Raw genomic sequence first — 14,804 nt, forward strand, 5'->3', positions numbered from 1 at the left:
AAAAAAAAAAAAAAAAAACTCACTTCAATATATATTATCAATAAACAGTATTCCCAAAGAAAATCAAGGATTTCTGAGAAACTTTACAAACTATTCTTTGAGCATCTTTGAGCACCCTAACCCTAACCCTTTGAGGAAATCCAGTTTTGAAATCTTGTTACATCAAGTGCTAGGATTCCTGATTGCTCATACTGAAATATATAATATCTTAAGTAGAATATACTTTTTTTTCTTTTTTTTTTTGGTCAGTCTCACTCTTAGCCAGGTTGGAGTGCAGTGGTGTAATCATGGCTCACTGCAACCTCTGTCTCCCGGATTCAAGCGATTCTTGTGCCTCAGCTTCCCAAGTAGCTGTGAATACATTTGTGCACCACCATGCACACCTATCTTTTTGTATTTTTAGCAGAGACAAGGTTTTGCCATGTTGGCCAGTCTTGTCTCCAACTCCTGATCTCAAGTGATATGCTGGCCTTGGCCTCCCAAAGTGCTGGGATTATAGGCATGCGCCACCGCACCCAGCAAAATATACTTTTAATTAAAACTTAAAACTTTTATTTCTGTGTTTTTTCTTAAATGACAAATTTATGAGATTTGAACTAAAAGGTCACATTTAGAAGTCACAGTTACAAACTGAGGACAGGATCTATTAACATTAGCTTTGACACATCTCGGACTCAGATCCCTAAAGTCCTCAATGTTTACACTGAACATGCTCTTAAACTTGCACCTAGAAAAATGTGGGCAGACAATATCACACTAATGCTGGCCCATCAGTTTCCACATGCAATGGAGAGGCATTCAGCATTCTTCTATTATCACCCTGTTTAGAAAGGAGAAAATTAGTCACAAAGGGTAAATGTAGAACCTAATATGTTTTTCCGAAAGCACCAGCTTCTTCTCAATTATAACCTATCGTTAATGCATAATGTATATGATGCCTCTCCTTGCTGAATTTAATTTCTCTTCTTCAGTTCCTCTAGGCTCTTTTTCTATGAAATTTGAATCTGATGCTGCTCATGGAACCAAGGCCTGCACTGCTATCATATGCTGGCAAAGCCCAATCAGGCAGAAGGATTTTTTCTTTCACCTCTCCTCATCTCTTTCTTCCTTCTCCTCCCATACGTACATATACAAAAGAAATAAAGCATAAGATTAGATGATTGTTTCTCTTTAGTTTGACTAAGGGAAATACACCAACAAATTTTAAATAAGATGGGGAAAAAAGGCAGAAAAAACACCCACATACTACTGGTTAAGTGAGGTCCAATATACAGGAAACCACCAAGGAAATTCAGTTGTCTATCCCTAAAAATTATATAGCAATAATTTTATCTCTTTCTGCTCGCTCCCAAACTGACAAGTTATATATAGACACATAGGACTTTTAATATGCATTAAATATTTTAATTAGCCTGTGTGTAAATTTTGCTTAAAATTTTGAAAACACTAATCTTACTGTTAATATAGCTAAGCAGAAATAAGCTAAAGCAGAATAAACTGTTCAGAAAGATAAATAACTTAATGATGTTTAACCTGATAGGAATGGACCACTGAAGGAAGTGGATAAAAGTGAGAGATAAAGCTCATCTTTTCTAGTTGGTAAGAGCAGGTTAGGTATTCCTGACCGTCTTCCTCCCTGCACCTGGTAGGACAAAGTTTCTCTGCAGGATTGACTTAAAACTTAAAGAGTGATAAAATGGGTATTCAGGGGTCTGCTTAGAAAGAAAAAAATTCTTCCAAGGGCCCTAAGAAAAACATACACTCCTATAATTGGAATTAAAAAGTAATTGGTGATGAGCACAGCACACTGATTAGAACTAATTATTTTAAAATAAAGTATCTGACAAAACAAATCCTTTCACATAAGTGATTGAGATGATGAGTAAAGGGAGCTTACTAGAAGTGAAGTAAGCACAGGGTTAGTCTTGGTGATGTTTAACTGTGCAGGAATAACATGTAACAGTGAAATGTACAGTCATTTTGGCTATGGTACCTAGTACTTAGTAGATACTGAATATACATTTGCTGAGTGAATGGATTAACATAAAAATTACGAACATATGTAGGTCTACACATTCTTATTCTCTACAGTATGTTACATTTTTGTTCTCTATATCATAAATACTGGCTGGTGGACTTGGCAAAACAAACATTTGTTAATAGGGGATTATGACTGTATTAATGCTAATCTTTCTTCTAAAGAATAAAAGGACTATAGTGAAAGGTACATACTGAAAAATGTTTGTTGATGTTTTAAGATTTAGGTTCCATCTGGTTAGTATTCTTTTAGGAAATAGTTTTTGCCATTCTGAAAATAGTATTATCATTTAAAAGATAACAGTAGCAAACTGTGGCTATAACATATGAAACATCTAGAATTTAGATAAAGCACAAAATGTCCATTTCAAAATATGCTAATATATTTAAGTTCTTATATATTCTAAATTTTAGCCCAGTAAAGTTGTTTTATTAATATATCAATTTTTCCCTTTCCTTCCCTATGTTGCACATCTCCTTGCAATGTGGTATATGACTCAAAAATAGTATATGAAGAAAAGTAATAAAGACAAGAGAAGTTGCAGAAAGGAGAAAAACTATGAGATGTTAGAAATAAATCTTATACATTTAATTTACCTAAGTATATAGACTCTATTTACATGAGTGTATGAACAGGTTTATTTTACTTTTGCCTGTAGCATTAGGTATTTTCCATTTATAGCCATGACCTGTATGAAGCTCAGGTAAACATTAAATCATGCCATTTGGAAACCAACTTTCAGAAAGGACCACATTCTCTTCTCATTTTACTCCAGTGCAGTTTTTAAAGATATAAATTTTATCCATTTAAACTCACCATAATATCTAGTTTCCCTTGCCCTCTTTGCCCTTTATTTATAATTTGACTCATTTTATTGATATTATTAGTTTATGCATCAGTTTCTCCAACCAGTTTGCAACTTCTTCAAGGAATAGGTTTTTAATTCATCTTATAACCCTGAGTGTCCTGAATCTAGGACCTCTGAGTATACTTTAAGTAATCTCCAGACTACTTACAATACTGAATACAATGTCAGTGCTATGTAGATAATTGTTAAACTGCATTATTTAAGGAACAATGACAAGACAAAAAATGTCTGTATGTGTTCAGCACAGATGCAACTTTTTCCTGAATTATTTTCAATCTGAGGCTGTTTGAATCCATGGATGCAGAGCCCTCCGATATGGAGGGTTGACTGTACTTCTGCTTTTTTTTGAGACGGGATCTTGCTCTGTCGCCCAGGCTGGAGTATTATGGTATGACCACGGCTCACTGTAGTCTCAACCTCCTGGGCTCAAGATTTCCTCCCACTTTAGCCTTCTGAGTAGCTAAGACCACAATCATGCACCACCACACATGGCTAATTTTTTGTAGAGATGAGTTCTCCCTATGTTTCCCAGGCTGGTCTCAAAATCCTGAGCTCAAGTGATCTCCTGCCTCAGCCTATCAAAGTGCTAGGAACCACTGCACCCAGCCCCAACTGTACTTCTTAAATGCAGTAAAGTTTGCTTTTATGCTTTTCTTCTCTAAGTACATTTTTGTCAGTTTCCATTCATTTTTGAGGTGCTTTTGTAAGACTCAGGGTAATTTTCTCCTCCATATTTAACCTCATGGATCTGTGCCCCTTGCAGAAAAAGCATACTCTGTGAGGGTAAACACCAAGTAATATCTTAAAAAACATCAAAAACTCCTCATAGTTTTTTTCATTACCTATTACTACAGAAAGAAGAAATATTGGGATTGACATAAATACCAATATATCAATATGTCAATGCCTTCTTTTATCATAAATATCAAAACTTGAATAATTGACGTGAGCAACTCCATTAGAGGACATCTTTAAAATGCCAGGTAAAAGAAATTGTCCAGTAAATGGTAACATTTGTTAGAAAATAAAGGATTACATTTGTATCAAAAAGCCAAAAAAGGTCACTTAGCAATATGAGCTACTGAAAGCCTATTAATAACAGTTTACCACTTTAACAAATGATTTAAAGGGTAATGAGGAAAGGGTGGAAAAATATTTTCCCCCTTCAATAAAAAAATTTGTCTTATACTATTTAAAAGTAAACAGAAAATATAATCATATTCTTTCATTCTCAGTTTTATATTATACATATATGATTATTATATTTAATTTATATACTATATTATTATATATATTATATTACGTTATTATTAATATTATTTTTTTTTTTTTTTTTTTTTTTTTTTAGATGGATCTCATCTTGTCACCAGCAGGCTGGAGTTGCAGTGGCATGATCTTTGCTCACTGCCAAGCGTCCGCTTCCAGGTTCACGCATTATACTCCTGCCGCAGCTCCCGGGTAGCTTGTGGGACTACAGCTGTCCACCCCTGGCCTGGCTAATATTTGTATTTTTAGGTAGGTAGAACGGGGTTCACTTTGTTACAGTCAGGAATGGTCTTCTGATCTCCTGACCTTCGTTGATCACTACCGCCCGGCCTCCCAAAGTGCTGGGATTACAGGTGTAATATGTTATGTTTTAAACATAATCCAAATCTTAGAAATTTATTCTTAGGTTTAGCAATGAGACTCCAAGTAATTATCTGGCAAATAGCATTAGCACAAAGGCTCAAGCCTCTTACCATCAAATCCATCTTCTTCTGACCCTAGTTCATCATCAGAGCAGATGTTGAGGACATTTACCAGCATCTCAGTCACTAAAGAGAGAAAGCAAAGAAAGAAAAGTCAGGGGGTTTTCTGTTATAACCTTAACTATTACTCTGGCATTGTTAATGAGCAAATGTAGTAATAACATTTCTTACTTAGATTGTATATAGAAGCAGTTTCCATAAACATCCCGATCATAAAAAACAGCCTTTGTAATTCTATGCAGACTTTATAAAACTATTAGCTCATGTTTATGATATCTAATGGTAACATTTACTAGCTCTAGGTCAATAGACAATGACAAATCAAATATGTGGATATGAATATACTATAAATCAATGAAAGAGAAAATAGTTTTTTTTGAATTTTTATTATCACACAATGATAAGGCTTAATCTAGATCAGATTACAAACTTCTGTTCAGTAGGGACTAAGAATGATGAATTTTTAAAATAGTTTTAATCACCTAGAGAACTTCACGCCATTATAGGCATGTGGTTTTGTGTTTAATACAAACTGCTGATTGATAAACTAATATATCTGAAGTATTTTTCAGAATACTAATTTAAAAAATGTATTGACAGAAATATCATTAAATTTGATTTTCAAAATGCTTAAAAAATTAAATAGCTGCAGTTTAATCAGAAATTTACTTAATAGATTACAGTAGGATTATATAAAAGTGTTTTACAGAGGAAATTAGTACTGCATTATTTTTATACTACAAAGCATGCTATTTACATTTAACAATTTTTGAAATTAGATTGGATTCTACTATGCACGTGAAAAGAAGCCTGTCTACTGCTTTGAGAGCTACTTTTTAAAGTAATATGCTATTTCAAAAAATGTCCTTCTAGAATTGAAGATGTATGATACAGAGCGAAACTTCAATGGAGCCAACATTGATCCAGAATTTCAGTTTAATTATCAAAACTGGATTTTGTGTACCAACAGATTAATATGCTAATTTCTAATAAACGTCCCAAATTTTAATAATTAATAGAAACAACTCAAATCAAGGGTGCTTAAAAGGTGCCCCATAGTTGTCAGGATCCACACTGCTTCTGTTTCCAGCGAAGTCAACAGATGACGCTACTCCAATTTGATCAGTGCAAGAAAGTTGCAATATGGAGTAGTTCTGGGAATATTTATCAGAGACTATTAAAATCTATTTTGATTATTTTGATATCCAAAGGGAAGACTTCTTTGCTGACAACTCAAAACTTGACTGGTTTAATCATTTTAGGGCATTTAAAGGGAAAACAACAATTAGGGTTTCAGAAAAATATTTAGCTTTTCTCTGATACTCCTTATAGGACATCATTACTCTGATATGTAGGGAACACTCATCTTTCTTATAATGCCCATTCACCTTCTCATGGAAAGTATGAGAAGATACGTGATAATCAATCTGTGTATCACTGTTAGCCCTCCTGAATGAAAAACAAGTGGTGCAGGCATTTCCTCAAAATTTTTGTTGGGGTTTAAGTCAACATATGAAAGCAAAACAGAGGGGGAAAGAAGGAAGGCAAGAAGAAAGTTAATAAACAACTTTTAAAATGTAAATTTGTCTCCTGTTCTGTACCTTATAATGTGCTAATGCCTACATTATGGATGAACTACTTTGTTGTTGTTGTACATATTGTTCTTCAAAATATTGTAGCCATTAAGCACTATCATATAGTAATTTATTAACATCAGAAATGTAAGGAGAGCATGGCTATCCTAATCTTTTAATTTGGCAGATAAAATTAAATAGTCCTTTGGGATTACAGTACAAAGGGGTAAAGAAAAAGGGTAGACATTACTTGAAACCAGGCAAAGCTGTATTTCCATTATATTTTAAAGAGTTATATTATTCTAATAAAATTGTAAAATTTCCTAAATATTCGTTTTTTTGTTTTGTTTTGTTTTCTGCTTCCCCTAATTCACCAATTGTGTCCTGCTAATAGGATGCACAGTGACACACTTCTACCTCCAAATCACATCTTTCATTGCACAACTTGTACATTTTATTGGCTGGGCCAAAGTTCTTCTCTTTCTGAGTGTTTAATCTCCTTTCCTTCCTTCCTAAACTATTTTAAGAAGAACATCTCAGGATTCCACAACATACCTTTTTCCCCAACAAAAGGCAGGGACCAAGTAAAAACATCCATGAAATTTGGAAGCCAGTATGGATGAGGAGAACAGTTGAATTGCCTGATATTCATAACATTGTTCTCATACTTCAATACTGCAGCTAAAAATAATCAAAAAAGGATGTCAGAAACACAGGACATATTTCGCCTTCTATGTATGGCTTTAGCTCATCAAGAAAATTCAACCATTTGACTAAAGTTCCAAAACATCCAGGCTCACACCTTAGGCATCCCAGAATGCTTATATAACTTATGTACTTGAACCTTACTCTACACAATATATGAATACTTAATATGGAATTGTATAACAAATTGGAAAATATTTATACGAAATAGTTAATCCAATGTCTGTCAGGAATTGTATCAAGTTCCCCTTTCAGCCAAGAATACTTTAGTCTTAAAATTTGATATCTGATGACACTAATAAAAGTGACACAGCTAAGTTTGACATAATAATCTCCTGAAATATTTGAACAAATATATTTTTTAAAAATAAAACTTCATCCAGTAGAACTCCCAACAGTTGTACAAAATAGTTTAAGTTAGATTGCTTTATTTTTTAATGCTTATTTTATTTTTTAAATTAACATAATAATAGTACAAACTCATGGGGTGCATAGTAATGTTTTGATACATATAATGCACAGTAATCAGATCAGGGTAATTAGCTATACATTAAATACCATATCAAACATTTATCATTTATTTGTGTTTGGAACATTCAATATTCTCCTTCAAGCTATTTGAAATTATAATCTATTATTGTTAACTATAGTTACCCTATGGTAACTTAATAAATTCTTGACTTAATAAAATAAAATGTTTGGATTGAATCTCACATAAAATAATGTGCTTCTACCTAACTCTATCCTTGATTTCTGAAAAAGATGTCCATCTATGACTGAGGAAAACAAATCTGCATGCTTCACGTCTCTGTAAGTACTTTCAATAAAGGAAAAGTCACCTGTTTTAGTAGGGGTCACCTATTCTACAGATAGACAATTTTAAGTTGCAGGAAATTCTCAGGTTGAGTTTAAACCTGCCTTTACCAGTCACTGATCATAGTTTTGCTATGCATTTCATATTTAATATTTAAAAGGCTGTCATTCTGCTTCTGAATGACAGCCTTTTAAATATTAAATATGATACTCAAGCATATCTTCTTAGGCTTTGGCAAGATTTCATTTTTATTATCTATTCAGGGCATAATTAGTATTACATTAGAAGACAGTAACCAACAGAGTCTACATGATATCATAGGATCTTTTCTTATGTTACAGGGTTGAAAATACAGAAAAATTAATCATTACTTTTTTGTTTTTACTCAGAATGGATGCTCAGGAGCTGGAGACACATCTTGGTATCTGCCTTATAATCTTTTTCAAGCAAATTATTTTTATACCCTTTCACCCTCTTTAATATGACATGGCTTCTTGATGCTTTAGCTCATCATGCTCAACCTATTCTGAATGCCAGATTGGCAATGTCTCTGTTAAAATGTGGCCCAGAAGTAATATGATCTAGGTCGGTTTGAACAGCGCAGAGTATGGGGAGAATATATCGTTTTCTGTGGTGTGGATACTATATATATCATATTGTAGCCTAACAATATGTTGATGTTTTTAGCAGCCTGCATTTAACTAAACTCATACTTGTGAATGGTAAGGCCTTTGTTTTGCATTGTTATTTCTGGCTGACTAACATGGTTCTGGGGAACATACAATCACAGACACTTTGGGGACAAGAAATGTAGACAGTGTAGGCAATACTGATATGAAGGTAGTCATCCTCTTCTTCCTGTGGAATTCTAATTCCTGCAAATGTTTCTGTAAACCCATTCCCTTTTATGTTGCTTTATCGTTTATGCCATAAGGATACATTTACATGATATTAAAAACATGCAAAATAAAAAAAATCAAGGCAAACTACCATACCAATACTTTTGATTTTCAGTTTAAGAAAGGTGACGTATTTCCTATCTTTGCTAAGTGCTACTAGAGCTCTAGCTCCATGTAAAAGGTTTTTACTATTTCGGAACACTGAATATTCACAGCAGAAATGCATCCTCGTATCTTCAGATGAATCTTTAAGGCTTTAAACTGTCTTTTTGAAGAGTAATTTCTCCTCTAAATTCCCCCACTTTTTATTAATCTTAGGTTGGTGGTATAGCAGAAAGAAGAAAAGTAAATATTATAATTCAGTGCCCTGGAGGAAAGAGATAGGCTTTATGTAATAATCCGCACAACAAATCTGAGAAGCAGGTGTGACTACCCTTATGTTACAAAGGACTTGTGGTTGAGAAATGGAGAAACTTGCTCAAGATCACGCAATCAGTAACTGACGGATCTCACTCATTATTTAAACTCAGCTTTTTCTGACACCAAATTCATTCCCTTTCTTTCATTCCCTGCTGTCTCTCATAAATTATAAATGTATGAATTCTAGTCCTAGCTGTTATAATAATTTAACTTTGAATATGGATTTCATAATTAAAGAGGTTTTAGTTTTTGCCAAAATACATGTTTGAGTGAAACAGGATGCAATTCACAAGCAAGGGTAAGGCTCATCCAATAGATAAAACAGAAGTTCTGTTTTGTAGCTGGTGAGATAAAAGTTCATTTGATCTTGGCTCAATACAATTTACTTCAGTACCTACTGATAAAAGCAAATAATGTTTTTAGATTTTATTTTAATTTATTTACTGAGTATCTGATATATGCCAGGCATTATGTGTGGCCCTTTATAAACATAATTACAAATCTTCACAATATTCCTCAAAAGTGGTTCTTATCATTTATATTTTGAAAATAAGCAAACAGAGAGGTTATCTGCCTACAGTCACACTTAGAAAGAGGTAAATCTCACTTTTGGACTGAGTCTAAAGTCCCTGATCCTTCTAGTACATCATAATATATTCATTCTAATAGTATAAATAATTCAGTGTCTATCAAGTTGTGAACACAAATTCTTTCTCCTTCCATGTTCAATCTCTTTAAAGAAAAGCACTGGACTGGAAAGCCAGGAATCCAGACTACAAGATGGAATCTGTCACTAATTATTTACCAGACTAAGGTACTTAGTATCTTTAAGTTAAATCTCAGTTACCTAACTATGTGGGTTTATAAATAATTTATAAAATCTCTTCCGGATCTGAATGATGTTAACAAACTTCATTGTAAACAATGAAAGGCCTCATCACTAATGCAATAAATAATATCCTCAGTAGCTCTATAAGCTATAAATAGAATTTTTTCTAATTTTTCTCTAGCTCAAAAAATCCTAAATTGAAAATGAAATTACACCAATATGTATTCTTTTTTCTTCAGCAACACATTTATGCAAAATACTTTCTGAACAGCCTTACATTAGTAAGTTACTCAAAATTCTGATATTTTGTAAAATAAATATATAACACAGAAATACATGAGAAAAAAAAAAAAAAAAAAAACTAAAACAGTCCAAAATATCTGCAGTCACGAAATTCACAGTTAACGTTTCATCTCCCACCTCCCACATCCTCCGCCCCTGCCACCTGCCTCCGACTGTCATTGGGATTACAAAACCCAACTGGAGCCCTAACAGTGTGCTCTTCTCTGAAGTATTTGAAAGACGTTTATCTCCAGTACAATATAAATAATACAAATAGTTGTACTTCAATAATCACTCAAGACCACCTCCTGAGCCCTTGTCTGAGAAAGAGAGGAAAAAAAGAACAAAAGTCTACCACCAAGGAGCTCCTTTATTCTACTGGCAATTCCACATGACCTCTTGTCACTTAACAATTGTAACAGAGAGACTCTGACATACATGCAGGCCTGACATTAATAACCATCCTTCAGAGCACACCAGACACCACAGAAATAAATGCTCTTCTGTTGTGCTGGCAGGTATGAAGAACAGCTGGAAGGAAATTTGGTATAATGAAAAGAATACTAATCCCACAAATCTGGAAGCATGACTGCCAGTTCTTTTTCTGATGTCAAAATTACTGTCTTAAAAATGCAATCCACTCATTTTATAGTACCTGTAGAACCCTGTGTTCAAAGACATGCTGTAAAAGATGTAATATTAGTAATCAAGGGTCTGCTCCTACTTGGTGAATGCAGAAGGGGGACTGTACCTCGATTATTTCTAATAACACAACTGGTCTCCTGTACATAGTGAAGTCCAAGGAATAGAATCTATCTTACTCCACTGCTCTGTCTACCAAGCCATGTACTAAGTTGCCTGATCATCTCCAAATCTGTAGAACAGGGGGTCTTTCTTACTTTAATTTGAAATTTTGATGAGACCAAAAAATAAAAGCTAGTATTTAATAAAAACTTGAAAACATTTCTCAACATGCTGTCTACAATTTCCATCACCCAGGGAAACCGGAGACAGAGCAATGAATGACAAGAGTAGAAAGATCAAAAGAAAGTTTCTAATTAAAGACCAGCTATCAAAATTATTGCTAACAAGTGGTATTAACCAGTTTACCGAAACACACATGAGTTCAGCACTTCTCAAGTGGGTGTCCAGAGGAATCCAGAGGAATACAAAGTTCTTTTTCTGAAAAATCTGTCACTGTAATGCTTCCACCATACCTCAGGCATTCTTCACACCACTAGTCCTGATTTTAAGACAGGGGAGAAGAGGTCAAAAGAATGGAAAATGACTTGAATTTTATTCCTGTCCTCATCCTTTTGCTAATGTCTTTCATCTCCTTATCCCTAATTGACCATCCTCTTTCACCTTCAGAAGATGGGAAAGAGGGAGAGAAAAGAAACAAAGATGAGAAGAAACCAAATGGGGGCATTCCAGAATCATAATCCATCCAGAAATAGCAAAAGCACAAAGAAATTGCATAATAGACCCAGGATGTTTTTTCCTTCCAATTCTTCCACCCGCAGATGCCCTAGCAGAAAAACTAGCATCAGTGTGTTCTTTTGGCAAAGTCCTACCATCACGAAAGGAGGCATAATGCCTTGGTGGATACAATTCCTGAAGCAGGACCCATGCAACTCATAATGTTCTATGGCAGCATTTGAAGATTATGCCGGTATGCTGCATGCAAGGGGTTTTTTAAATTCTGGGAGCCATGCTACTTAGTTTTCAAAAATCTGTATTTTCTCATAAAAATTACTTTTGGGGTACAATTTTCATTTAAGATTGTGTGAAGATGTATATATGTATATATGCATACTTTTCCATAGTATATATTATAGCATTCATGAACACAGTCTCTACAATTCCTTCCATTTTAAAATCCGACTTCTAACTTCCACCTCCATTTTTTCCCCTTTCAATGTCCTAGTTCTTGCTGGATGAATTCTGTCTTTAAAAGATTCTTTTTAATATTATTAATAACTTAGTTAAAGGGAAATGTACTAATTCATGATGGTTACAGTATTTGGTGAGCAAGGACTGTATTCATAAATTTTACTCTCTAGATCATAAGCTTAAGTGAAAAGTATGTGTTCAAGTCACTTATGAAGAGACTTCAAACCTTAAATTTTTAGGTAATTTGATCATGATATTCTTCAGTATGAGAAAGGTAATGTTTATATTGTTTCATCCACTACCTAATATAGGGTCTTTCACAGGCAAATTTTCAGTAAATTCATATAATGACTAAATTTTTCTTTTTTTATTTTTCAAGAGATGGGATCTTGCTCTGTTGCTCAGGCTGGAAGACAATGCACAATCATAGCTAACCGAGTTTCGAACTCCTGGGCTCAAGTGATCCTCCCACTTCAGCCTCCCAAGTAGCTGGGACTACTACAGGCACACACCACCATGCCTGGCTCATAATGACTAAATTTCAGCCAATCTGAAATATTTTGTTATTAGTGGATACAAACAGTAGGTATATATGACTTACTTGAAGCTGTGAGATAATTATTTTGTATGTATCAAGGACACACATGTATGCTACTATATATAATCACTTTATGTCCATTCTAGCCCTTGCCCCACTCCTCTTACTCATTAGATGGAAATGGAAATACATTCTCAATCTTTACATACCTTACATACCTTGTACATGCATCCTTCATAGTACCTACAACACCTTTTTGAACTTTGTTACAAGTCTCCTAAATAAAATATTTATATTATCTTACTTACATGAAGGGCAGAGATGGCATTAGATATTTCTGGGAAACAGTATGAGGTAATCTTCTGATTATGTGCATGTGTGCATGTGTGTGTACTGTTGAGCACTGACCAATGCAGTTTTGAACTGCATAGGTCCACTTATATGCAGATTTTCTTCTGCTTCTGCCAACCCTGAGAGAGCAAGACCAAACCCTCTTCTTCTTTCTTCTCCTCAGCCTGCTCCAAATAAAGATGACGAGGATGAAAACTTTTATGATAATCCACATCTACTTAATGAATAGTATATATATTTTCTCTTGCTTATGATTTCCTTCAGGACATTTTTTCCTCTAGGTTTTGTGTATCATATACTATGAGAATACAGAATATAACACACATAACATGTGTTAATTGACTGTTTATGCTATCAGGAAGGCTCTGGGCAATAGTAGGTTATTAGTAGTTAAGTTTTTGGTGAATCAAAAGTTATATGCGGATTTTTGATTGCAGTGGGGGTTGGCACCCCTAACTGCTGTATTGCTCCAGGGTCAATTCTGTATGTTCCCATTCTTAATATAGGGCTAGCAAATTATTAACCAGGTTATTATTCATATATAGAATTTTGGGTAAAGTAAGTGGAAGGAAGACAATAGAAGGAATGAGGGAGGCACAGATCCTTTTTTATTCTTTTATAGTGTTTTGTACTGAATCTGGCATATGGTTGATGCTTAATTGTGTTGGTTGAAGAAAAGACCTAAGGAATGAAAACAGAAAATGGAAGAAGTGGGAAAAAGAGAGGAAGGAAACATAAAGCACATAACTAATCAGGATACTAAAAACATAACTAACAAAATACAAACAGAAATCTGAAGGAAACATAAAGGAATTTAGGTAAAAGGCAATGTGTCACCTCAAAGGCTAAACTGTTTGTTTTAAAATTGTAAGAGCAAGTAAATTAGAGAACAGTGGAAACGATACTAGTTCTGTCACACGGTTACTGCATGAACTTGGGCAAATATTTCTCCTTCTTTAGTCTTTACCTTCAAACTTGTAAAACAGGAATAATATCTGCCCTCTCATTTTTTAAAGTATAAAGATCAAATAATCCCATTGCTGAGAATGGGGCACAAAAAAAAAACACATGTGATTAATATGCATGATAATCTTAATCAGATGAAATATTTTGTCCCCGAGAAATGTAAAGTATTATAAGTCTGTTTCAAATTCTTCAAGGAGGGCATGGCTATCTATTTTAAATGGTTTGCCATTTTATAATTCCCACCTAATATATTATACCTACATACTAGGATCCAGAGAATTTGGGGCCAATATTTGATCTCTGTAAGTAGCTCAAGACCAGTTAAACATTGTGAATAATTTCTGACATTACCATTTTGCATAGAGTATTTGAATTTCTTCTAGAAATTATTTTTTTGCTAATAAGAAAGAATCACTGGCAATTATCAGTTTCTTAACAGTTTTAGCTAGTGAATTCATTTATGTTCTAATCTATATTATGAAGATGCTAAAGTGAGGCTTATGCAAACCTAAACTAAAAACAGAGAGAGAGAGAGAGAGTCTTAGCTGAAGCTTTAAGCTATTGGAGGAGAAGGCACAGGGATAGTAAACACTGTGCCTTTGCCTTGCTCTCATTCGGTACAGCTCCAAAGCCTAATAAGGATAACTGTACTCTGGTGGGAGGTATTTTAAAACTGGTGTTACCTCTACACATTTGTAGACCCTTTTCAACTTCAAGCTTGGACTTTGTATCAGGCCTTGAGCTATAGCTTGCAATGATTCTAGGTTATCTCCACGATATCCTTGGCACTGAGTTAGTATTAAGTTCCTACACTTCGTATCAACATTGTTTTCCATGGAAATAATGTCATGGCAGACTTTTTGACACTGTAAGAGTAAA

The 14,804-nt window shown here is 34.2% G+C and overlaps 1 protein-coding gene across 1 annotated transcript in view; it reads right to left on the reverse strand.

Annotated features, from left to right (window-relative positions):
* PPP3CA (protein phosphatase 3 catalytic subunit alpha) overlaps positions 1 to 6,905 on the reverse strand; it is a 44,124-nt gene extending 37,219 nt beyond the window's left edge. The window contains exons 1-2 of the mRNA XM_017852372.1: positions 6,784 to 6,905; positions 4,646 to 4,720 (exon numbers count right to left, since the gene is read on the reverse strand). Coding sequence (XP_017707861.1) covers positions 4,646 to 4,720; positions 6,784 to 6,880 — 172 coding nt within the window. The 5' untranslated portion in view covers positions 6,881 to 6,905. The remainder of the gene's footprint in view (positions 1 to 4,645; positions 4,721 to 6,783) is intronic.
* Between the last annotated feature and the right edge of the window lie 7,899 nt (positions 6,906 to 14,804).

This window comes from Rhinopithecus bieti, unplaced genomic scaffold (assembly GCF_001698545.2).
Source record: "Rhinopithecus bieti isolate Rb0 unplaced genomic scaffold, ASM169854v2 scaffold_34317, whole genome shotgun sequence".
NCBI lineage: Eukaryota > Metazoa > Chordata > Mammalia > Primates > Cercopithecidae > Rhinopithecus > Rhinopithecus bieti.